The 27,227-nt window shown below is 44.2% G+C and overlaps 1 protein-coding gene across 3 annotated transcripts in view; it reads right to left on the reverse strand.

The window, feature by feature from the left end:
* Positions 1-25,978, reverse strand: part of DOK5 (docking protein 5) — a 34,600-nt gene extending 8,622 nt beyond the window's left edge. Inside the window, exons 1-4 of one of the 3 annotated variants that reach the window (XM_031616227.2) lie at positions 25,529-25,978; positions 9,274-9,381; positions 742-856; positions 522-641 (exon numbers count right to left, since the gene is read on the reverse strand). In XM_031616227.2, coding sequence (XP_031472087.2) covers positions 522-641; positions 742-856; positions 9,274-9,381; positions 25,529-25,594 — 409 coding nt within the window. In that variant the 5' untranslated portion in view covers positions 25,595-25,978. Of the gene's footprint in view, positions 1-521; positions 642-741; positions 857-3,129; positions 3,770-9,273; positions 9,382-25,528 lie in introns of those variants that run through there. The other 2 variants (XM_031616247.2, XM_090152094.1) reach the window with 2 other exon arrangements.
* Positions 25,979-27,227: the final 1,249 nt, after the last annotated feature.

Genomic DNA, 27,227 nt, shown 5'->3' on the forward strand with positions numbered 1-27,227 from the left:
GCCGTCATAATCCTGATATTTGCAAACAATTAATACAACTGTGTGCATGAATAAATACATTGCAAGTGCTTTTGTGAATATAATTAATTAATTTGCATAGGAAAGTGAAGTAGCTGAGGGCTCAGGTTTTGCATGCAATTATTGTTATTATTTGCTATAAATTATTGATAAATAGTCGATAAATAGTTTCAGTCAGAGGCTGAACCTGTTGTACAGACACAATATAAGAAAACACAACAAAAGTACAGTTTTCTTCTCCAAGGTCAGCTAAATTGTCTGAGAGGAAAAGTGCTATTCCAAAATAATTCTAAAGCCCTGAATTACAGCACCTTATTACCACGCTCATTATTTCTGGTGGCAATTAAAATAAAACAAAACAGGACAGGGGGGGCTCAGTTTCTTGATTGGTACCAAAGAACAATTTTTGGTACCAATTTATTTTTGATGTTCTCACGTGCAGTCCAAATGACTTTACAATAAAGTAACAAAAGACTTAAGAAGTCAATACGTTATGTACATACCATTCTGCTCCCTCTCCACTCCCGATGCCAACAAGTCAGGCTCTCCAAGACTAATGTCATTAATTCTCGTCCCAAGACACTCCATCTGCAATACCTTGCACCACTCGTCTGCCTCAAGTTCTGTATAAATGCCCAGAAAATCTGCGTGTAGGTATAATACATTTATGATTTCACAGCTGATGCTCTCATGTTTTCTCATGGGCATTGCCATTTTACCCACCTGACTCACAAGCAAAAGTTTTAGAGGTGTCATCGTTAAAATAGATCCCGACAGCATGCTTCTTCGTGCTTTTTGGCATTCGTGATATATTCTTCACGTTATTGAGCTCTGTGACCTGGGGAGAAAAACAAACAAACAAAAACACACCAAAAAACCAACGATTTGGAGATGTAATTAAGACCTTAAAAGATATATATCCACTATTGACCAGGGAAGCTGAAAAAAGAATGATGTTGAGCTGCAAGGCACAGACAAAGAGAGAATATTTGATGGCCCTTAAGGAAACGCAGCCTCGACATGAATCACCTTGTGCAATGTACTTGGAGAGTCTGGATGATGAAGGAGACATTCTCCAGTTCCCTCCCATTCACATAAGCTTCAGTGCAAACTGACATACAAAGGATTTAAGTCAAGATGCAGATAGAATTGAAGCTCACTCCTTTGAGAAATACTTACAGGCAGGACATGTAGAAGACCAACCTGTTGCAGCAGAAACAAAAGGAGGTGAAGAAAGCAAGCTGAAAGAGCCTCTCATTTGGTGGAGCAAGTCCAGCTCCTGCGTGGCTTCCATCGTAAGGACAAAACTGAGAATGGTGTAAAGTCAGTGTCTGGAACTGGGATTATGGAAAGTTGGTGGTTTGTTATAATGGCCCATAGAGAAAATAATGATAAAGAATTGAAATTATTTTTTAAAAGATCACAGTTTTAGTAGTTGGAAAGTTTGTTCGCTTTAAAGATTCACAGAGTGAATTCTCAGATTTGTAGATACAGATTTCTGTTGCTTGGTTGCCAAAAACTGATTGGAATCTCTTTCAATCCAACAAAAATGAACACGTATCTATTACCTCACACAGAACTTTAGGAAATGCACGCCATGGTTCCTTCATGTGGCTCTAACATCCACTTTTCATGCTCACCCTCATCAATAACGTTCATAAATTTGACTGAAGAGAAATTTTTCACTATTTAAATTCTTTTAAGTATAAAGACTAATACCCAGACAAGGCATCAGGAAGCTCTACTGAAATATCAGAAATAGCTTCACTGATTCTTTTACATGCCAAGGACTGCAGGGACAGAAAGGAGTTTAACAAAAGCATTCCCAAAGCTGTACTCTGCAACCAAAGTGCTTAATTACTTTGGTCTCGTTAGGGCTGTGGAACGCTCTCTTACGGTTGCAGTTGTAAAGGAAGAAATGCAGCAATCCATCTTATCTGGAAGATTTGGGAACTGACACAACTTCTCATGGTAGGGTCCAGAAAGGGGTTGATCCCCCACAGCTCCTTGGGTTCCCGAGCACACCTACCACATCCCTCAGGCCTTTAACCCTAAATCACTGCTCCTTAGAGTAAATTTATTGTCTATTTTCTTTCAGCAAGGAATATGGACAGTTAAAGTCACAGTTTCAGGCAAGACCCTGGAGATCTATGACTGGAAGGGACAGCAGCCAGTGGGCAGCCTATCCCCCAGATAAGCAATAAGGTCTGGAAATTCACTCTAGCTGCTAGCAACAGGAGTAAGAAAATGAAAGAAACATCCATAGGGAACACATCAAGCCTTCTGCAGAGCTGCCAAATCTAGGAGTCAGGTTTTTATAGCCTCTGGGCTCAAGATTTTGAGAAGTGTCAAAACCGAGACTTCCTGATCGTGCTTAATTTTGCATGAGGATTTTTCTCTCTTCCAGGAAATCCTGTGATGGAAGTACATCCCCCAGTGCTAATAAGACACTGACAAACTCATTGTTAAATATGACAAATCTGTCATGGCTCATTCCCATCGTACTCAGTACATGACAGGTCAAGCTCGACTTGCCAGCTGCCAGGTTCAGCTCTCATTTGCCAGGAAGTATTCAAATGCAATAAGGAAAGAAACTAAAGTTAGACTTTTTGTTCAGGGCAGTAACTATCCTGACATTTACAGCGAGCACATTTTCTGCAAGTGGATGTGCTAATGAAATTGGCACCAGCGAGCAAGCAAGTACCTATGAGTACAGAAGCCAGCAGAAGCAGAATTGGGCTGTATATTTTGGTAATGAATCATTTAGTTATCCAGGATTTGTTCTAATTGAAAGCTCATTTCCAAAAAATCTGGTGTCTAACACTCCTGCTGCTGGGTAGCACACTAATTGGTGTCTAGTGTAATGAATCCCAAGACGCTCAGCAGCGTGATCAGAGGAGGTTTATACAGAAAACTGCTTCTCCTCACTGCTGTGGGATCCTGAGCTGGGGGCTCAGGACCAGCCAGCCACAGCCCCAGCTCCCTGCCAGCTACCAGAGCACACATGGCATGCAGCTCTGCAGGGCAGCCCCACCAGGGAACGCAGCACAGGGCAGCACAGGAGGCTGCTGGCTCTTGAAAGGGAGCAAACAAACAAACAAACCAACCAACCATCCGACAGTACCACTAATGACTTGTGTTCAGACTGAGTCATGCACCTCTGGGCCAGACGGAGCGGATGTTCAAAGCACTGCTGGAAAGATGAGAAGGATGAGATTAAAGCATTTGCTGTGTTTGTACATAAAAGGAGCAAATTGTGATCACGCCTTCCCTTACCTAGACTCCAACCCCAGCTCACCCCTGCCAACCCAAAGCCTTCTGCACTCTTGCTTGTGTCTCGGTGCCACATCCACATTGCAGCTCTAGGACTGCACCATCTCTGAGCCGAGCCACTGGGATTCAGATCTCCTCCTGCCAAACATAACACACCTGTGGACCCTCTCTGGTCTAAGGCTTTACATCAGAACCAGCTGGTCACCCCAATTTGGTCATTATATAGAGTAGGACAGAAGCTACAGCCATACTTGTAAACCAGCATTTTGCCTTTCTTTTTTGTTCTCCCAATCAAGAAAAGATTACCAGAAATTACATAGCAGCTCTTCCCTCACTCTGCAGCCCATGACAGCAGTCATTTCTCCTGTCCTCAGGGAGGACAGTCACTGTGTGCTACAGTCACTTCACTGGGCCACTAGGGAGTTATGCAAAACCCAAAGGGAACAGAAGCACATGGCTGGGTGTCCTGACCTGAAGGCAGCGTAACACACAACCACTTCAGAAATTAAATATAAGCATGAGCATAATGGCTTCACTGTTTTGGAATTGAGAACAGCAATAATATTTTTTTTTCCTTATAAATTTGTCTGAAAGGCCAGATAGTTACAAAGAAGTACTTTCCTACAGTAATCTCAAAGGCAGAGTAATATACTCCAACAGAGATTTTCCAAGATGCAGCTCATGTTTGAAATCCCAGAGTTCATCCTTTGAACACAGAAATTTATTTTCATTTGATTAAGCCTTCTCCTGCATTTGCTCCCTCTAACCACGCTGTGGTATGAAGCAGACAACACAGATTATCAGGAACATCATTTATCCCTTATCCATCGCCTTCACAGTATTCACTGTGGTCTATTTTTCCTTTCTAGGATACCAGCCAGCAGTTTATTTGAATGAGGCGTTATTTAATGCTGTTACAAGGCTCTAACCTAAAGTCTTTCCTCGCCACTTTGTCCCCACCTCCACGTGCTTTGTGCTGGATCAGGAAGGAGGCAAAGGAGAGCAACCCAAATGTGCAACTGCAGGCTGGTGCTTCCAGGAATCACCTTATGTACTCAGTGAACACAGTACTGAAAAGCACAGCTGCCACATACTGTGAATACATTCCTTCTGAGAGCCCTGCTCCACAGCCTGGTCAAATAACACTGCATGTGATGCATCCCTAGAGCGTTATCTTGAGGATGTACTGAAATCAATAGCATTGTGTCATTAATTTAACTGATTGTCAAATCATTTGTGACTCATGTTTTAGCCATGAGCTGGGAAAATGGGTGTTTGCGTTTGGAGAAATGCTAGCTACAGTAACTGGCAGCTCTGGGGTTATTTAGTGCTGTGCTGACTGCTGGAGCACTCTTGTTTAATGGCACTTGATAGCACAGACTGAAAATCTTCCTTGCCTCTTGGAGGCATTTGTTTCTATAGAACTGCACTGGCTGAGACCAAAGCACCTCCCTCAGGTATGCAGGACAGGCAGCCCCAAGGCTGACCTCTGACCCTTCCCAATCTCTTTTAGGCTGTTTTCAGACCAAGACTGAAAGTACAGGACACAGGGAGAGCAACAGAGGGAGCAAACCTGGCACACTGGGAATCCTTCTGAAGTGTGTGGCTGCAGCCATAGCATACAGAAGATCCCCAAATTCAATCTTTCAGCTCACGCATGCTTTAGGTCCCAAATGCAACTTCGTTGCACCTGATTTTTACAGCTAGCAAAAACATAGCAACTGCCCTCTTTTCCTTTTGGGGCTGCACTGCTGGAGCTCTTCTTACCTTTCAGAAGAACCGTGGTATGGAACAACCCCTTCCTGCAAAGCCCAGCTTTGGCCAAGGAGCAGATCCTGCTGCAGAGCATCCACAGCACACCTGTGCTCCCAAAGGAGAGCTCGTCAAAAACCACCTGGCACCCAACCTGCAAGGTGCTACAGAGCACCTTCATTACCCAGGCAGCCTGAAGTGCCTCCCCACTGCTCTCACTAATGCAACAGATGGTTCAAATTGTCTGGCACATACGCACCGAATTCACACTAAGAAGTGACAGACAGCTAATTTCCCCTCCCTGGGCTTTGGAAAGGAGTCAGGAGCAGACACCAAGCACCTGTCAGTATTCCAGGCTGCTATTCTCCTCCTGCTAGACTTGTAAAAGTGCTGTCATAGTTTCATAAGTTTGGGGTTTTGGTTTTTTTTTGGCCAAAATTAGTGTACATCTATAAACTTAATTCTAAGAAGTTGGATGAGCCACAGATCTCAGGCCCACAACAGTATTTAACAGTGAAAGAACAGGAGGAACGTTATTCTATTGAGAAGGGTTGCAGCCCTTCCCTGGCACACTCCTTTCCTCCCTTCTGCTTTCACAGCTCCTTTACATCAAAGGTGACAACCCATACAACTGAAGTACATCTGATTAAAGACCAAAATAACTTGCAGGGGTGTGCAATAGGAATCCTGAATCAGGATAAGGTATTAAGCATTCACTGCCTGACCGACAGCACAAGCAGACAGAGCTTCACCATGGCCAGACACACTCTGGAAAATATTTTCCCTCTCTTCCATCCCCTCCTCTAACATGCCAAATGCACAGTTGACTGAAAATGGCCTTAGCAGCCTTGTGAATTCAAACAACTCTTTGAATTAGGTCATAATTCTCAAATATGGGGAGCCTTTCAGAACAGAACACGAGGGATCATATTTATTGCCTACACAACTGCCACACTCAGTGGTTTGGATGCATCTTTGGTTTCAATCTTAATTAAGGATTTTATGCTTCTGTCTCAGCTGCTTGGAAACTCACCCAGCAGAGGGCTGTAGGCAGAACATCCCAGTCCCACCAGGGGAAATTCGTTGGTAAATACAGCACAGTCATCCCAGCCCAGCTCCATTCATGCCACAAGATCTGCTGGTAAACATGTATACTTGCATGGCAAAGGCACCAAAACATCCCCAATGAGTTGCTTTAATTCTTTTAAAACCTCAAAGCAGACATTTTATTTGGAGTTAAGTGATAGCATTCATTAAAATAAATGTTTAACAGTCAGTTATAAGCAGAGTGGTCATACTTTCAACATTTAATTTGCCACTGGTACAGTTTCGCATGAGCAAGGCTGGAAAACAATTACAAATGACAATTCAATTTTCCAACTGGATTACTCCATAACTAGACAGACTGTTTAAATTGCTTCTGCTGTTCCAAGGCAAGATTAATACCATGGGATGAAAACTTAGATCCCCTCAAGGAATCAGCATAGTCCTGTCAGCAGTATGGAATTAGCCGGTTTTGTGTTGGAATATTAAGCACTATTCTGGTATGCTGCAGAGTCCAAAATCACCTGGAGAAACACAAATTCCTTCATTCTTCCAACATCACCATGCTAAAGCATATGGTCATTTGTGGATGATTGTTTTTATTTACCAAATGAAAACCATACAGTTACCTGAAAGGCAATTCTCTGCCCAGATTTTGCACCCTAGATCCAGATTATTTTCTCACCCTTGTAGACACAAATTAAGTAATTTTGAGTATGCAAAATTTCAGTTCACTTCTTAAGTTACATATGACCATTTTCAGATGACCTGTATTTTAGTGCACTTCAACCTTTTCATGTTAATAAAAAAAAATGGAGATTAAAAAGTATTTAACGGTCAACATTGCACAGAAGTATTATTTCTACTGTTGTTTTAAACTTCCCTAGTCACTGACTTTGCCAACTAACTGCAAGTCTGGATCCTTTAGATCATGTTTAATAAGAAATTCAGACAGAGATGCACTTACATTATAAGTATTTGAATGTTTTACATAAAAATGCTCGTTCCATCTTGCCCACGCATCATTTCTTTCAGAAGTACATATGGGAGATTCAGGCAAGCACAAAGTAAAGCAGTCTAAGAGCTGAACGTCCAAAACACCTGAACCAATGAATGAATGTTCTTCATTCTAAAACACAGCCACTCAGCCAAGGCAGCAATTATTATCTCCTGCAGGAACCCACAGACTACTGGTATCACAACGGATGATGGCAGCAACACAAGAAAATCTTCCTCTATCAGAATGATGTGGGAAGGCCCCAGGCGTGGGGCAGGGAGAAGAGGTGGTGTCACATCAGCAAGATGGGAGTAGCAAAGATGTCAAAATCCCACCTTTGGCACAGGGCTGCAGTGTAGGACACGGCCCTCATGTTCCCAAATGCGAACAAACTGGATCCCCCAGTGTGACAGAAACACTGAACTTCCAACCCAGACTCCAAAGGGATAAGGAACCTTGCCTGGGTTAAGATGATTTATGCCTCAGTCCATTCTGGCTCAGAGGTACCACTGCAGGACCAGCACAAGAAGCATCCCAGGCTCTCTCCACTAATAAACTGAAGTAATATTGGTGCTTTAATTCATCACACACACACACACAATAAAGAAACAATTTAACACTCCAGTGAAGGAGACAGGTGCTATTAAAACATTTCCTGCATTCATCATTTTTCATTTTCTACCCGTCACAGTCTTATGGTAGGTTAAAACTTCACAAAGACTGATGAGGTGAGCAAGGGCTCCTCCAATTTCTAGATTTGATGCTGCCTTCAACAGCTTGTGCTGACCAGATGCGTATAAGAATAGCAATGACTATTCCAGGCTCTGGACTATACGATGAGCATCAAAGTCCATTAATGAGATAGATAAAAACAGTTGAGAAGTAGTGCTGGTTGAAGACTGCCATATTAAGATGTTTTTTCCTTTTTCCTCTCGTTTAATTATTATTTTTTGGGTTTTTTTGTTTTTGTTTTCACAAGAATCAGTTCAACTGCAGTGCAACACAGAGCAGCAGCGGCATGTTCTCTTTGAACACCTCCCAGTTAATCATGCTGGAAGTTGCATCATTGCCCACCTTTGAATTTCACGCATTTACAAAGCTTTTTTAAAAAGGATAAACCCATTTTAAGCCATGTGTGCTCTTTGTAAGTCAACACATTTTAGCCAGATAACACTATTTAATATTCATTAGCTTCCTTTCAGTAAGGTTGGTTATAAGCAAGCAGGGCCAATCAACTTGTATAGCTGATGGCTTTAGAACTGGAGGGCAGCCTCAGTTTCTCTTGAAAAAGAAATCCAACTTCATTTAGATTCCTTTTGGATTTCACATCTATTAATCTGAACCCAAAGATATGTTACATTTATACAATGGAAGAAATATACACCTACATGTGATTGACAGAGCCACACTGATAGGAATGCAGCGTTTCACAGAAAGCTAGATGTTGTCTTATACACACTGTGCTACCCTCAAACACACTGTTCATTACTTCTGAAAGTTCCTTAATCAAAATGTAGATGGAGTATTCATGGGCACGACTTACTACAAATAGCCACAGGTTTTATGATCAATCAGTTACAAATTATATGGCACGCAGAGCGACAAGTCTGAAATCAGACTCAGTATTCCCTCCAGATTTCCTCCTAAACGTATGTCAAAGTGAATAAATGCAGATCAGCCTCGAGCTGAGCTGTGCTCGCTGACTCCCAGCAATTTATGCACATAAATCCTAATCTTCTAATATATTAAGCTTTTGCCAACAATGATTATAAATTAAAGGGTTTCTCATTTTCATCTCCGTGCCCAGGAGAATTACACATGTAAATTCTCAGATGAGTGTGAAATGCACACAGAACTCCAGAGAAGGGATTAGAGGGAAAGCGACATTCTTTTCATACAGTGAATTCAGCAAAGGTTTTCACATCACTGCTGCAAGAAAGATTTGCACGTTGCCCATCATTTCTGTAGCAGTCCAGTGCCTTCCCACACATACAAGACCCAAGCTGTTAGGCACCCAACTTTCTGATCTCCCCTTCCTTTACTGAAGGAACATACAAATGGGTTTTGGACCTCGACTGTAGAAAATGAAAGTTCCAGTTTTTAGGCCAATTAATACGTGACAACTTCAGATTTTATTCCCAACTGTATGTAAAACAAGTTTGATAAAGAAGAATATAATCAGGCCTTACCTTGTGATAGCATCTGAAGTAAGCAGCTCGTTCATCTGAGAATTTCTCCAGCCTCTTTGGCCCTTTGCTTGAAGCTTTTTTGAATACTAACCAGCATCTCTGGTAAATCTACAAACACAAGAGAATAAACTTGGCATCTCCAATGACTTCAGTATCACTAACATTTGCATAGAAGTTAGACTTATAAATCAGATCCTGCTCTGAAGCTACAATTAACGGCTCTCATAGCTCAGACAAAACGAAGATCAAGCTAACGGACACTTACATCATATTTCTTTTGAATTACACTGCAGTCATAAATCTTACAAAGACAGAGGATGCTTGCATGAAGGGTGCTAATGAAAGAAGCTGCAGCCATCCTGCTTGTAGGACTTTCCAGGAAACAGCTTTTTCAAAATAAAGTGATACGCTTTTCAATGTTAATTCATTATTTGTTCCAGTCTTGTAAGGTTAAGACAGACACAAAGCTTGAGCAAACAAGGAATGAAATTCCATCAGGTGAGTGAATTGGCAGAGCTGTATGTGTGTACACTACGTAAAAGAATAAGTGTGGATACACAGTGAAAAGGAGCTCGATTACTGGGTAACTGAATGACTGGACAGACCATTTCATGGTAGAATACAGGATTCTAACAACTGCCCTTTTGCTTTCAAAGTCCAAATATTTAAATTCAAGTCACTTGAATGAGATTCTTTCTGCACAGAGTGACTGAAGAAACACCTTTCCACACTTGCAGCATCCTGCCATTTATCAAACTTCTGTCCCCTTTCTTCCAATCTTCCCACCCAGTCTTCAACTGTGCTGCACTTCCTATCATCTTATTACGTTCAAAACTTAGATAACATACTGTCTGCATAGAGGATAAAAAAAATCTAAGCCTTGCCAACTGTTCACAGCCTACATTTAATCAGTAATCCGAAAGTGACACCTGGTAAGATAGAAATAAAACAAAACTGCCACTAAAAGTAGTGTGATTTCAAAGAAAAGTTCCTATCAGCCATTACCAAGCAGTGCACAGCTCTGGCAGGGCTCCAGGGTAGCACAAATGGACTGATCAGTGATGGGACCCTCAGAACCTCTCACTGCCTCCCACCAAGCCACTGCCCAACAAGCAACCAGACAAGAGAGCTCCAACCCTGGATCCCTTGATAGTTTTCTAAACGAATGTATCCAGCACAAAATAGTGCCCATGAAAAGTAGCTACAATTAAGCAGCTGTAACTCTTTCTGTGCATGAAAATGATTGAGTTGACTAGCTGTCTGTTCTTCCACTGTCTTTTAGCTGTTCAGGGAGTCATGTTATTCCTCTCAGCCATGGATCCATTCCTTGTCCACGGAAAGAAAGCTTCATTCCACCTCTGGCCGGAGTACAACCTTCCAAATGCGGCTGGGAACATAAGTACTGTTAGCAATCAACTCCACTCACTTATCAGTACTGTTAGCAATCACTCCCTGTAAGCAGGGCAGGTGGCTGCAAATTGGTGTTACTGGAATTGGTTGCTGTAGCTCAACAACAACAACGAATCCAGACTAATTTTTGGATTTAGAACAGAATCAAGGAAAAAAAGCTGGGGAAAAAAAAAAAAAAAAACAAATAAAAAACCACAACCACCTGTTACATGCAAGCAAAGGAGCCAAAGCAGCATCAAATGTAAATACTCAGCTTTTGTGTTTTGGTTCTGCTCCCACAGTACAGCAGTTCTCTAACACAATATAACATCACTGCCTTCAGGACAAAGTCATGCCAACCCAAGTAACTACACCTATGAAGAACAAATGGCATTCATGATGCTAATTCGAGTGAAATGGAGGAAAATCAGGACACAAAGGTCCCCCCTCTGAACCTCCTCCTCCTGCTTCAGCTCTCTCCTTCCTTTGGCATCTCTGAGCTGAAGTAAGGACAGAGTATTTGTGTTCTGACCTGTCAGGTTAAGGCACTACGCTGCTTGCTTTGGTCCTGCATTAGGAAAAGCACTTAAGCTGTGCTTGAGTACATAAACGTGGCTGAGACCCACCTCCCTCCAATTTATGTTCTACTATTCATATGGTAGCCCATAGGAAAAAAAAAAAAAAAAAAACACACCTAATGCATCTAATGGTAGCATTCCCATCAGAAGAGTTATTCCCCACAGAACAGGAGAGCAGCTTAGCTCACAGACAAGATTCAATCTCGTAAGTACTGAATTGCAATTACTTAGTTGCACCAGTAGATTAACAAACCACCTGTATAATTGCACAGGCTCCATCACCTGGTTAATACCATCACTACTGGGTCTAATCCCAAGATACACTTGTAATCCACTTGTAATACAAATGCTTGTGAACAATGAAGTATTGCTTACATAGTTAGCTCAACTGGAAGGTTGCCTGCATTTCTCAAGGCACGGACTGTAACCAGGAATCTTCAGTTCTCCTGCATGTTATCTAGGCAGTCACTTGGTCTAATGAAATGCCATTACTCATCTGTCATACACAGACTGCACAACTGTATGTTTGTGTACTACCTGACTGTGCAATCTGGTTGCACCATCAGGGTTCCTGGATGTTAAATTAATAGAAAGATGTTTAAAGTCTTATAAGAAGAGTTTTGAGTTCTCTAAACCCATACAGCTACACAAACTCTAGAAACATCAACAGCCAGTGTTAGGCCTTCTCTGCACCAGGGACTTTGATGCAATTCATCCCTCACTGCAGCTTTGCTCAGTGCTCCCAGCAACAAAACAGCCACAGTTACTGGGTGGTGTGGGAAACAGAAGGACAAGTTAAAGTGCTTAGAGTCAGCACACAAATAAGATTTACATACTGGGCTGCAATAGTTAAAGTATTGTCAAGTATTTTGTTTTTGTTAGAATCCCTTTAGCAGCAGTGCGGTGGTTGTTAGCTCTTGCCTGCCAGCTTATGGAAGCAAACTCAAAAAGAAGATACAAGTTCTCTCTTAAAACCTGCTTAGCAACTTTCAAAAACAAAATTCTGAGATAGCTGTCATCAGCAATGGGTATCCGTTATCACAGTATCATTTCAGTGATCCCATGACATGAATAACTCGCAGAGGAACACCCAGCACCACCTTAACCGAGCAGAAGCTGCACGAACCCAACTTCTATGCAAGAACATCAAAAGCCCTTCAATGCAGTCAATGCACAGAAGAGCTGGTGATGAGCCCAAGACAGAGAGCTAATGACAGACCCCATTAGGAGCACATACAGAGCAAATAATTAGGTCTTTGATGCCATGGTGATGGAGTATGTGTCTGAGGCTTGTCAGCACTTCTTCACACTGACAACAGTACCTGAACTGTTTACACTGTTGAAGCTGTTTTGACAGCAGCTACCAGCAGCAGCCCCAGACGCTCCCAGGTGCCCGTTCAGAATGAATACTTAGCTCACTTATCACTCAAATCAACATTTACACTACTACTACATGAATAGGAATTAGCTGGAAGTACTGCTCTAATTACTTTCACCCCAAACACTTGCACTGACAGTGATTAGATAATCCAAGCAGCAAATCAGGAACTGATGAGATGAGAGAGAACAGTAAGAGCTGTCGTTTGTGTAACACCTAAAACTCCCAAAGCTCTCCCTGCAGGATCCTACAAGATGCCTAACCTGAAGTTTAATTCAAGTAGAAAAATTAGCATCTACTTCCTATAGTCTCTAAAAATTACAGGCTTCCAACAGCCAAGAACATGAAACTAGAGGGAAATAACGTGGCTGTCCACGAAGTGGATCATCTGAACCCCAGGCAGGTGATCTAACACGCACGTCCAAGGTCAAGGCAAATCACTGCTATTTCTGGCTCTAAGGATCAGCTGACATAAATCATAACCACAACCGAAGTCAAGGAGTGACTTCAAAGGAACGATGCAATCTGAGTATCTGGATTCCTGCCTCTCAGAGCCGTTCCCTGTGACCCAGGCAGGACTGCCCAGCCATCCCCACCTCCCAGTGGGGAAGTGCACTGCGAAGCACAGGCACCAGTAACCTCAGCTGGGAGGAGTCAGCATCTGGCCAAGCACGGTGGAAAAATTTCTTGACTTACTTAATTTCAGGGTTCAGATGTGGTTTGAGAATTCTCATGCAGAGATGGAAACTGAAACCAGAGGCTCGCTGTGCTACGTGACAGCCCGAAGCCTGCTCTGCCCTGGGAATGGCTGTGAGAAGGCAGGAGCATCACCTCACTGCCTCCAAAGCGAGCAGAAAAGCCAGGAATGGAGCCAGGTTTTGAGTTCCTATGTCACTTTTTCATCATGGAGAAAACACTACTACAGGAAACAAACCTCTGAATTTAGCAACTAAAATTTACACTTGGGTCTGTAGTAACTTTATGCCACTCCTCAGCGCTTTGCTCAGCAACAGATTTTTTTAAAGTCTTTGGAAAAAGCCTTCCCCCAGATTTCTAAGTATTCAGCTATTTCTCTTACCTTGGGGCTGGGGAGTTTAAAACTAAAAAAAATTAAGATTCTTTCCCCCCTGTCATCCAATTCACTCTGGCAAAGCAAGAGTATTTTCCTTTGGAGCAGACGATCCCACCCCTTATTTGTTATTTAAGAGGGAGTCAGTAGTACAAAGTCTCATCTGGCAAATTTTTCCTTTGCAAACAAGAAGCGAGCCTCTGGGGAAAGCTACCCTACTTTATTCTTGTGCTGTGTTTTTCTGCTCTGCCCCAAACCAAAGAATTCCAATGAGCTGCATTTACAGGGACATTGAACTTGCTGTCAGATAAACACAAACAGTTTTTTTTACAAGCAGTAGATGAAAGTGCTGTCATACAGCTTGAGATGGCTACCAGAAAGCCTGAGCAATTGCTAGGAACTTATCTTTTATGACCAACAGCCTGCAGAAATAGAGGATCTGACAAAGGCACAGCACAAAAACAAGTTTATCATTGTATTTCCTGAATGTTTTTATGGGACAAAAAATTGCTGTTATCCAAGAGCAGTAGATAGCTCACCCACTAAAGCACCTCCAGCTGCAAATGGAAAAACCATCTGAGCATCTTGGATCAACTCTATCAGGGAACGTCTGGAAGACTGAGTTCTGGATAAAAGATCCTTCCAGAGGGGAGTTGGTCACACAAAATTAGCCAGGTAGTATGAAGAGTCTGGATCCTAATTCCTGTATTTAAATAGATGGGTTACTAGAAAGAACCACAGAGCTGTAAACATACCTAACTTGTGCTGAAGCGTGCTTAGCATGACCTAAATACTGCAGGGAGACGTAGACTGGTTCACTGGCTTTGTAAAATAAGCAGCAAAATTGATTACATTGTCTGTAAAGATATAGCTGTACTTGGCAATGGGACAATTTTCCATTCCCAGAATACCTATTTAACGTTAGTGTGTTATGAGTAAGCTATATTGCATTATTCATTGTGATCAGGTTATAATGACTGCATAAATCAAAGTTGGCTTACATCAAGCAATCTTCTCTGGGAGATGAAAGAAAACAATCTAGATTTCTCCTTCCCTTGAGAAACACATTTCTGGAGATAAATTTCCCTCCTTCACACTGAGTATACATCTTCAAAACAATATTTTGCAGTAGGAATTCATCCACAGTTGCTAATAGGGATTGAAATAGTAATATTGTCCCCCTGCACAAAATTGCTACGTTTTTCCCTTGAAGTTACAAAGCCCAACTCTGGCACTGGCCAGAACTGGCTATAAGACCTGTGCACAAAACAACACAGCAGAGTGATATCTGTCCTTATTTAAAAGGTCTGCTAAGATGTCAGGACTGTGACTCAGGACGCGCCCATCCCACACAGGCATCCTAAGAGTTCTGCAAAGCAGTCAATTCTTTCTCATTTCTACTCACAGCACAATGGCTTGAATTTGCAGAAGAAATTAGAAATGAAGCTGTTTCATAGAGAAATCAATTCCACTTTTTTTTTTTTTTTTTTTTTTTAAAGAATTTCTCTAAGGGCTATTGAGAATTTCATAGCCTAAAAATATTAACAGCAAGACTTCCAGTTTGCCCTCTCTATAGAAGTCAAGAGTTAGAGGCAGTATCTTTAAAAAGAGAACATCACCCAAAGCATCCTTCCCCTTCCAGGCCCTCCTTCATGGACTTAGAAATTCTGCCATGGAGTGGTCTGGGTTTTGAAACCACTTTCCTCACTCATCCACCAGTGCACAAAAAGGGGTCAGCTTTGTGCCACTGGGCCATTTGAGGAGAGTGCCTCCATGTGCCAAGAAGCATTTACAGTAGAAAGCCTCTCTTGCCAGTGACAGCTTAAAAATGTCAGATTGGAGCTAAGTATCTGATTTCATTCCTTTAACATCTGCTAAGCTTTATATATAAGCACAGTTAATTCTAGGCATGAAACTGGACAGGTGAAAAATCAGCCTAGGACTGTAACTGCTGAAGGGAGAAAAAGCTGGATGGGCCACCCTACTGGGTCAGGTCATCAGTGCAGCCCAGTGAATTAACACCATTTAGCATGGTCTCAGAATTAGACAACTGCTTAATAACTTGAAATTGCTGCAGTGAATTCTGGTTTGGAATACCTCCCCACCTCTGCTATCCAGCTTGGTTACTTTAATTACATGGAATAGAAAGGGAAATAGCATTGATATAGCTCATTAACAGATCATGAAGCTCACTAATTAGTACATCAGATGCAAAGAGGCTACAAAGTACCCAGAGCTGTAATCAGTACACATGCTAAAAAGCAGTGCTAGGGGATGCTCTCCTGGGTTCCACTATCCAGAAGGCAGAAGGGACTCGTTCCATGTTTGGAGATGAACTGCACTCGCTCACAAACTCCCAGCAAAAGGCTTTGCTTTAGCCTCCCATATCACTCAGCCATTTGTGGGAGCTGCATTTCACAGCTGGACTTGCAATTTGAAGACTGCACAAAATGAGAGAAGAAATGCAGAAGGTGCACACAGATCCAGCCTTTATCTCAGAAGAATATGTTCTCCAACAGCTGCCATCACCCAAAGCCAGACACGAGAGAAGTGTTTTAATTTTCCAGACATCAGAGAGTGACTTGAGCAATTCAGCTGTACCTGTTGCCATCTGCCCACCTGGAAATAGAGTTAATGAGGCTTGTTGTATGCTGCTTGGACAGCCAAGGATGACAAATGCCCTGCAAGCCCCTAACTAGCAACAACTGGCCATTTTTGGCCCGCTGTCATTCTTTGCCATTTGCCAATTAATTTCTCTGCAAGCTCCAGGAAGCATCACAGGTTTGCTTCAACAAACAATATGCATCACCTCCCATCCTGATATACATCTGCCTCATACCTCAACTCAGCCTCAAGGTTCCCTGCACAGTCCCAAGATGAGGTAGAGTTCCACACTTCTCTTTCTCTCCTAACATCAACACTGCACAGTGGGGGTTCATTCCCCCAACCTTTCTAGAGGTCAAATCAGGTCTAAAAATCCATCCCCATAAGCCCTGTGCCACCCAGCTGTATCTGCAAATCTGGCACCATCAGCTAACATTTGTCTTCACTGGGGCACAGCCACTCAGGAGGGCATTAAGAGTAGTTCTCCTTTGCTGACCACAGGACATCACAAGGCAAATGTTCCTTGGAAAGGAAAGGAACCGCTTTATCTTCTACATTAATACAGCTGGGAAGAAATACCATGGATTTCACTGCAGTGACGTTCTGAACTGGAAAGAGTTATATTATTCTCAGTAGAAGAAAGGGAGATAAAACCCCACCCTGTTCTACTCGCTTGAACTTCCACTGGTATTTCTGACAGCACTTGATGAAGTCAGACAAGAAGATAATAGAAATAGTCCATCAACTTCCACAGTACACCTGAAACTACAGAAGCATCACATTAAGATGTCAGCCCAGGTGCAGACCTTACATCTGTTGCTTTCTTTCAAGTGTCTCCATAAACACTGCAAAATGTTAATTTATGGCGGGTGCAACTTCAGAGTAACACCCACACCCACAGCAGAGGAGCTCTCGTGCTGTAATGGACTGATGATGAAAAGGCAATGAAATGAGGACAGACTGAGCTTCCCCTGTTTGTAACGGGGTTTTACTTTCCTGTCATTGTGTTCACAATTGTTGTTGGCATATCCTTTGTGTGCAGTAACAGTTAACACAATCACCTCCAGAAAACATACAGTCTAGCAACAAAAGAGTAAACGGTGAGGATACGGAGCTGGGGAAACAGCTGGCACAAGCTGGGGGAATTATCTGAGATAAAAGCAGAACAGGAGCACTGCACTCAAGTCTGAATTAGATTTGGCAAAGTAAAGACTTCATCTTCAGAACAAGACAGCAAACGGGTAAGAGCCCATTGTTCACCAGTTTATCTCAGTTTTGGAAAATGGCAAATTTGAAGTCTCTTTGTTTTGCTAAATACCTAAGGTTGTCTTCCAAAGAATGACAGGGAAGGTTACCAAGTGGAAAATGAATGCTGAAAAGCATAAGAAAACTTCATATAATCAGATGGACTGGAAGGGACCTCTGGAGATCATCCAGTCCAACCCCTTGCTAAAGCGGTTCCTTACAGTAGATTGCAGTAGAAGCTTCCAGTTTGTTTTGAGTACCTCCAGAGAAGGAAACTCCACAATCTCTGGGCAGCTGTTTTGGTGCTCCATCACTCTCACAGTGAAAAAGCTTTTCCTCATGTTGCTGTGTTTCAGTTTGTGCCCATTGCCCCTTGCCCTGTCACTGCACACCACAGGAGGAACCTGGTCCCATCCACTTGACACCCCTCCAAGCTCATGCTTTCCAAGCAACGTCCTGGATCCTATTCCTGCCACCACCACCAAGTTCCAAGCAGCAAGAAATCGTATCTGTGAATATGTTCCAACACCTTATTTAAGAGTTTTCTAAAAATACAAATCCAACAAGCTTAATATCTTGCACACTGAAGTTGGTGCATACAAAATCTGCTCGTTTTATTCTGTCTCAATACTTCCAGATTGAAAGGAGCTATAGAGGTGAATGCTGGAGGTTGATCACTGAAGCTGCTTCAAACACAGACAGATACAGGCAGACAACTTTTCCTTCCCCTGCCCCCTATTAAGTCCCCTATCACTGTGGTTTCCAGTTTCCACAGCTCTTGCTCTGACCCCCCCATGCTGACTCTCCAGCACCCAAGCACCAGTCTGTGAACCATCTGGTTCCAGTCCTGCAGGTTTTCTCTCCCTGTCCCACCTCTCCTCCCACAGCGTTTCACAGAAACACCACTATGCAGAACTTGCAAAAACTACATGTCATTTTCCATGCTCAACACCAATCTCTTCTCACTGAAGTTCCCACAGAAATCAGCGTCATTAAAATCAAGATGTGAGAACACCGAAAGCTTCATTTCTTCTCAGCTTTTGAAAATCAAAAGTTTCAGCTGTAGATAAAATTCTTTAAGAAACTCAAAGTACTGAACTTTTGTATAAGGTTTTTCCAAACTTCTGAGCGCTGATCAGAAGTTTTCCCACTGCAGTCCCAAAGCGTGTGCTGTAAGCATTAATGCCACACCAGATGAAGACTGCAGCCTGCAGGCTGTTTGATGCGTGGGTTTTTTGTGCTACAGCACAAAATTGTTGCATTTCCCCTCTAGCATATGGCCTCTATACACCATCCAATTCCTCAACTGTATGAGAGAGAAAAGCCCTCCTGATTTTAGGTGAATTTTTGCTGATTTTTTTTTTTTTTTTAATATTAGATACTTCTGTTAAAGTAAAGCATTAATCAAGGTGAGAAGCAGTCCAGAGACCTAAGAACCATTTTACACTGAGTTTTCAAACCAGTCCAGGAATACGACAGTACAAATTGTTTGCTATTAAGCAACTATGTTCTAAAAGCAGGAGACTAACCACAAAGCTGTGAAGAAGCCATCTCCCTTCTTTGCCCTTCTAAAGACTAAATTATTACAAGTTCCTATTATAGGGCTGGCCAGGAGAGCCCTAGTTCTGCATTGGCCAACTAGCATGTATCACATTCCTTTGCACTGATGTGGTTGAGAGTTTTTGGACAAGTCAGACCCATCGAGCAAAGCAGTGGCACACAGGTCTTGTTTCTCTCTGGACAAGCCTAACACTAATTCCAGTAGCCAAATATTTCATTAAAGCCCATTACAGTTGCACTATGCTTTACTTCCCAATTTCTCTACCATTAGGACTTCACTGAATTTGGTTAAACTGATTTAGATCAGCATTAAAGAGCGTTCAGAGGAGCCCCCACAGAAATGCTTTCTCCTGTTAACAAGGTCCTCATACCACTGAGAGCAGTGCCATCAACACCGCTGCCTTCAGAAGGACAACTTCTGATTTTCCTCCTTCCCTCCACTCCTAGAAGGCAGGTCCTACCCAGCAGCCACTGGTAAAGCCCACCAGTTGCCCAAGGACACCCTCATAACAAGAAATCATTTTTCCACACCCAAATGGATTGGAAAGGTGCAAAAATCCAGCAATGCAGCCCCATCAGCAATGTTAAGTACCCTGAGGAGGAAAGGCCATACATCTGTTCCCATGGCAGGACAGCAAGAGAACAGCCCTGGACAGGGCAGCAGGAGCATCCCAGATGTGGACAACCCACAATTGCCATGACTGAAGCCCTATGAGATGCCGGCTGCTCTCAGCATCCTTGGGAAATTTTCACAGACAGAGAAGTTTGTCAGAACTGCACTTTTGGACTTGAGCTGCTGAAACCTGGCGAAGCTGCTGAGATCTTTGTCCTGGCTCCAGCCCAGGTTTCCATGGGGGTCCCACAGCAGGACGCTGGAAGCTGACCATGCCATGCATGACCAGGAGGTGCCTCCAGCAGATGGGGTTACACACACCCCAGGAGCAGGCTGAGGATTTAATTACAAGCGTTGTTCAGCAGATATGGCTGCAAGAAGAGTTCTGAGCCATGCCTGGATGATGCGAAGTGAGCATAGCTCTGGGAAAGGACACTGCACTGAGCTGTTAGCTGCGCTTCTCTGCCAGGCTGAGGTACAAGAAACACACTGCTAGGTTAAAAAATATCCACTTTACTCCTTTCCTCCTCTCTGGGAGCTTTATTCACTGATAAACATACAGGATGCCTCTCTGGAGACATGCATCTTTTAGGAACAGATACTCAGCTGTTTGCACAGCTCCATTAAAGTCAATGGATCCTCCCAAACGAGCATTTTTAGTAGTCTGTAATAATGTGATAGTAATACAAACTGCAGAGCTGGCTCCCAGACCTCAATACACAGGAAATACCATCACAACATCATGGCAGCCATAAAATACATCAGAATACCTCCAGTAATGGCAATTTAGAAAGTTAGTGTGCAGTTGTTGTTCCGGGTGGTAAACATCCAGCGTAGCTGGTTAGCAACTGGATATGTTCTAGAAAGAGAAACACTTCGTAAGGCTTTTCCAACAAGCCACAAATTGTGAGGACTGTTTTAAATACTTCTGTCATGCAGCAGTAATGTGTGTGTAGTATTCAGCAGCACATGCTGTCCTAGTCTGCCCTAATTTTAATAACCCTGTTTTGTGAGGGGAAAAAATGGCATCCTCTTTGCAGAATAGGGGTCATCTCAATGTTCGTATCGAAATTATTTCAGTATGTTCCATTGTGATTTTAGATACACACAATCTTCAGTGTTTTCTGGAACCTTGGAGTCAAAGCTGTAATAAAATAAGAAACCACAAGTCACATGCATTCCTAGCAGACAAAACTCGGTAGAAAAAGGTACAGACCTGTGTGTATCAGCCTCAGATGCATACACTGCTTAGAAAGGTATGCTGCCCTCCTGGGGAGCAGCCACACACAGCAGCAAAACCCTCATTAGGAGGAAGGTGTGCAGCTTCCAAGAAAGCCGGAGGATGGAAGGCTTCCAAAAGCCAGTGCCTTCCAGCCAAGGGAGTGGAGCCAAGCTGGATGCTGTGCAGTTTGGCCATGGACAAGTCCTTCTTAGCAACAACTCTGTGCCTGACCAGAACATCTCAGCTGGTTCTTTGGGGTGCTTTTGTTTGATCAGCACTATTGCAGTTTTAGCTGCAGACAGCTCAGGCACTTCATGCAATAGGACACGCCACGTGAGCTCCTGGCACACCAAGATCCAGGGGCTGACAGCTGACCCCATGGCATCTCACTCCAGCAGTCTGCCATACATCACAAGGCTGGGACAGCCCTGAGGGCTTCGCGGGATCTCCCAGGGAGAACAGCATCATCTTCAACATGCAAGGAGAGGGCACTCTCTGGTATCGTGCCATCAGCATGCCCAATGCTGCTTCAGGGACATCACTGCCTCCCTGGGAGCCCCACCACTCCCATCTGCCTGCACCCTGATAGCAGCAGCAGGGGATACCCCTAGGGCAGCTTCTGTCCTCTGCAGCCTTTACACAAATTGAAATGTTGCTTCCAGGACCCCAAATGTAAGTGGGGGTGATGCAAAGTCAAGCCAAGCTGCAACAACGGAGAGCTCAATAAAAGTGTCAGACTGCAACAAAAGCACTGCCAGGAGCCTCCCAGCTCTGCAAGAAAGGCAAGCGACTCCCATGAGCAACAAGTGCCCTTTTACTTTTAAAGCTCTTTGGGCAAGATTTCATCCCAGCAACCCACTTTCTCAGTACAATACCTGTCGTATACTGTGCTTCCTCACACCACCACTTCCTTGGAGCATGACAGCCTGCTTCCTCAGGGCAAGGAAGACTTTGCCAGGAAGCATGTAGGTTGACACCAGGCTAGCAGGTAGACATCAGAAAGCAGCAGCTACAAGCCAGGCTTATCAGTGTAACAAAGGTCCTTTATTTCAAAGATTTATTCCTGTTCTTATTTGTTAACTGAACACTCAGTTGACACAGTTCAATCAAAATGAAAGCCTAAGTGTATTCCCCAGCACCACACACACCTGTCCTTACAGTGGGAACACAGGGACTGGCTTTTTCAATAAAGAGAGCAAGCATCCCCCTAATATAATCCCCCACTCCCACCAAATCAGACCTGTGTCACAGAACAAGACCTCAATTGACAATCACAATGGCAAAAAAAAGTCTTTTAGGTTCAGAAGCCATAAAACAACTTGTGTTTCATGTAAATAGATGCTTTATCAGATGAAAGGTAATGGCTGGCAGAAGCACTCAGTGTGGCACAGCATCTCCTCTTGTCCCCTCTCCCCAAACACAGGTCTGCTGGTCACTGGTGGAAGTGCTGCCCACAGAACAAAGCTGATCTGTTATGTTGCACAGAACTCTGTGAGGTCGTGCATTTGCACTGTCAGCAGTTTCTTAGAACACAATCTCCTCCATGTCAGCGCTAATAACGGAACTGAGAGACATCATTGGCTGAGGGAATTATTTTTCTCCCTATACGGATGGAAAGAACTGGGAAGAGTGCTCTTTCTCTTGAATATATTTGGCTCTGTGGAAGACACACGTGATGCAAATGTTACTATGGAAACTATTCTATTAAATAATATTAAATTTACATATTTAAAGTGCACACAAACGGTCCAGGTACAAAACTAATTAGCCTACGCTGGACTTGAAATTACAAAGTAGAGCCTCTCAGAACTGTCAGTTTTCCTTCAAAAGAGGCTCAGTTTGAGCAAGCTGCTCCTCTACACCCCTTTCTTCACAAATCTAGCACTTGCACCCCTGTTATTCCAAAAAGTCATTTTTTGAAGTAATTTGTAGATACAAGTGCTGCTCTAGTTCCCTTGGTGATGAAATTACCATAGCATTACAGAGAAAAACCCAGGAGCTGAGTTCCATATGAAAGGACAACACACTGATTGCAACTGTGCCACCATAGAGGTGAATGTATTTTAGTAACTCCCCTCACACCTCACCACACACAGCACCCAAGCCCTTCCCAACCAGCAGGAGCTGTGCACAGGGCTGGAGCAGAGTTGCAAAGTTTCCCACTCTATGGATTAAGATTTATATTTTTCACTTCCCATCTCCAGCTCCTGGGTGCTGGAAAGCCCTTGCCAACGTAGCTACCCAAAAAACCAAGCTGTCCCACAGCTCCTCTCAAGGAGCCAACCTCCCATTTGCCATCGAGTAATACTGAACTCAAGCTCTCTCTAATACCAAGCTGCAGCTCAGGCCTCTTCTGCACCAGCTGGGCACATCCACAGCTGATGCAGGAGGAAAAGCCAGCAGGAGTGAGGAGCGTTAGCTGGGGCTGTGTTCTGAAGGGGGTGCTGGCAGCTGCTGTGCTGCTTCAGGCAAACATGCTTGTCCTGTATCTGAAGACCTCAGGTTAATCATAATTAACCCAAGTACCCACTTTCACTTGGATTTCATAAATCAGGACACTGGGCTCTTAAGCAGCTTATAGGGAATGCAAGTTGCAGGAGGAAGTCTGCAGTTGTATTTCAAATGTCTGAGCAATATTTTAAACTGAAAACTTTAAGGAGAAAAAAGCTCAACTGTTAACAAAACTACTTACTCCCAGATAAGAGGGGAACCAGGATCTGAACAGGGCACCTCATGCCCATAGCTCCAGCCTCTGTCACCAGGTAGCAGCTACTGGCTTCCTTCAGCACTGGAAAGCCAATGGGACAGCATGCCCAGAGCAAAGGAAGCCTGGAATAATCAGTTCTGAGCTCTTCATTTTAACAGCTCTATAAGGCACAGTCACTCCGGGACATCTTCACTAAAGCACTTTTTCCATCACCCCTTCCACGCTTGTCAGCCATCGATATAACACAAAACACTGGGATAAGAAGAAATAAGAGGTCATCTAATCAAAGAAAACACTTAACACTAGTTCCATTTCCATTGGCTCTATGTCTTTCTCCATTTCCTCCTCTGTTTCTTGCACTTAACTGACAAATGTACTTCTGCTGAGAGGACACTGAGCACTTGCTCATCACCACCACCACCACCACCACCACACACTTTGGAAAGCTTTGATAAAGGGAAGCCAGAGGCATTAACAGGACTTCCACTCATCTCAGCGTAGGTGCACCTTGTTCACATTCCTGTTAGGTTTCACTGCCACAGTATGGAAAAATGTGTCAAAGTTTAATCTTACTTTTTATTTACGCAGGAACAAATTGAATACCAATACATGCAGTGCTGGAAGGATGGCCATGGTACACTGATCCTGCCAGATTTACTACAGACTCTCTCTGAATGATGTTATCTCTATCTGTCACTGAATCATATGGTTCTTAAAGAATGAACAATGCCCAGAAGTACAGCTACAAGAAAAACAGCATCTTCCCTTTGGAACATGAACACATTAAAAAAGCTTTCTACCTTCCAAACAAGTCAGGAAGATGAACTCTACAGGTTCTATTGAACATGGGCGTGCAAAGAGAATGAAGTTTACTTTTCATCAGCAAAAACTTCCTGATGACCAAACACACCCCACAATAAACCTGGATGTAAAACTCATGCTACAAACAATTCAGAACTGCCCATTTAATAACCCATCAGCTGTCAGTGAACACAAGAAATAAGTTGCCTGCCTGTCCTGAGGTGCAGATTCATCTATGGAGCACTCGATAGGCACAAAGCCTCCCTCCAGGCTGAGCTCCCGCACCGCAGGAAGGAGCAGGAGCTGCAGCTGCAGGTCGCGCTGAGGAGCAGCGGCTCTGGAGGGTCAGAGTGGATGCCCGAGGGGCACCTGCTGCTACTGCCGAAACCAGGAGCGTGTCGTGGAAGCACAAGAACAGGCTTATGTTTAAAATGAAATAAGGAACTAAAGGAGGAATGGGGATCTGGGGATTTTTCATTTTGTCAAACTCTCACGCGGTCATCTTTAAAGCCCTAAAAGGTACCGACAAGGTCTCCACCTGTCCCACACGGAGCTCCAAACCCCGATGCGTTACAACTCCATCCCAGGAACACCGAGACTTCAGGCAGCTGCAGACCGCACCGCAAGGCAAAGCCCCGGCCCTCCCTGCCCGAAGTTCCCCAGCACTCCCCGTTCCCGAGGGCACCTGCAGCCCCGCTCCTCCAGCCATCCTCCTCCTCCTCCTCCTCCTCGGCTCTCAGCGCTCTACAACCGGCGGCCCCGGCCCAAAGTTGGCGGCGGGCGGATGCCCGGCTCCGGGTAGCGACACCTCGGCAGCATCACGCCCACAAATATATAGTACAAATATACATACATGCATACAGATACGTATACCAGCACGTATGAGACGCGCAGATGCATGCATTTAAGATGCTTTGATTCATCGCCCCCTAGATTTTCACCTCCCCTGCGGAGGCACTCGGAGAGCACAGTTCGCAAAAACAAGACAAAGACAAATGCACGAAAAGGGAAAAAAAAAAAAAAAAAAAAAAACAGAAGAAGAAAACAAATCCCCAAGGCAGGTGCCGCCGGGAGGGGACCAACACTCACCCCCAGCCGCCTGCTCCTGATGCGCACGTAGCCCTGCTTCACGATGTCGTTGAAATTGGAGGCCATCCTTCTCCGGGAAAGTTGGAGGCAGCCGGCGGAGCCGGGGCGGCTCGAGCAGCCCTACCGGCACAGCAGCAGCCTCCGACAGAACCGCGCCCGCTCCGCTCCGCCCCGCCGAGCGCCCCGACCCCGCGGCGGGCAGGGCTGTGGGCAGGGCTGCGGTAATGCCCGCCCCGCGTCCTCCCTCGCTCCTCTTCTGAGGTCCAATTCGTTTCTAAGGAGCAGAATACTGAAGGTTGTCCATTTTTGGGGAGCTGCGCTGAACTGCCCGCTTGGTGCGCGCGGCTCTGCCGTGTCCCTGTTAGCCCGGCTGCAGGAAGGTGGGCTGGCAGCCGTCAGCCCTGCCCTTCTGTGCTGAGGAAACCGTTCCCACCTGCGGTTTTTCTCAGGAAAGTGGGTTTCCCAGAAAGTCTTTCAGATGCCTGAAAGCCTGCCAAGTGGCTCAGCCCCAGCATCTCCTGACGGCCGGTAACCGGAGCTGCGCCCTGCGCTCAGGACGGGGTCCCATGGCACACTTCACGTCTTGGAAATGTCACACGAGCACGCGCTGCGTTTTCCAGTGTGCTTGCAGTAAGGGATGAGCTCCTGGCGCTGGGCCCGGGGGTTCCCTCCTGCAGCCTCACATCTCCTTTTCAAGGAACGTGCAAACATTGTCAAGCACTGGGGCTCCAATGACCCTGCTTGCTCTCCGTAGGTTACCTGTTAGTGGTACGCTATAAATACTGTGTCCTGGAAAGAGGAACCGTTCATCTCCTTATCACATCTTTTAATAGCATCCCAATTATAGGCAGTCTGAGGAGGAGGTCAGCCAGATGACTTTGACAATTATCATGCCCTGCAAATGACAAACTGAGCAGAGAGAAGGCAGGCAGAGCAGAGCAGAGCTCAGCAAGGAAAGCACCTCGCAGCTGAGCCGAGCACCAGGCAAGGCAGGAATGGTGCCTATGTTGATTTAGTCATTCAGTTACTACAAAACTCACTTGTAACAGGACTGGCCCTTTTCTGATTTAAATGCACAGCTCCTTCAGTTTGAAACAATCACAACAGTGCTGGTTGCTCTGTTGTGGGAGCAGCGTGGTGCTTTCCATTCTTGCTTGAAGAGATGACTGTGCTTTGCAAGGGTTTACAAAGATATTAACTGACTAAGTGGTTATGGAGATAGAGCGTAAGACTTTCTAGCTGAAGGGCTAATCCACTTAGGATGAATGAGACAACTCTGCAGTCCTTGTTTCAGATTCTGCTTTACCATTTTACATTTCCCTCTCCTTTCCCCTAATTCACAGAACACATAAAATAACACAGTTAGAAGCAACAAAGGCTGCAACACTCATGCACCAAAATACCCCAGAAATTAGATTATTCTGAGATGAGTCCTTGCACTCAGACAAAATGTCCTCAGAAATTGCATATTACAAAGCATATGCAACTCAGTTCAGAACTGCCAAACAATGTAATCTTCTAAAATGTGTTGTATCCAAGAACACGGATAATATCAGTCCCCTGGCACCATTTGGTTGGATGTCAGTCCTGGCTGAAAGCTCAAGGAGTTGAGCTTCCCACCCTGCTGCTCCTTGCAGAGCAGTGTGCATTCGGTGTGCAAACGTATTTCACAATCTCAAGCACCATGAAAACAGTAATG

The sequence above is a fragment of the Phasianus colchicus genome, chromosome 17 (assembly GCF_987193195.1).
Source record: "Phasianus colchicus chromosome 17, bPhaCol1.hap1.1, whole genome shotgun sequence".
Lineage (NCBI taxonomy): Eukaryota > Metazoa > Chordata > Aves > Galliformes > Phasianidae > Phasianus > Phasianus colchicus.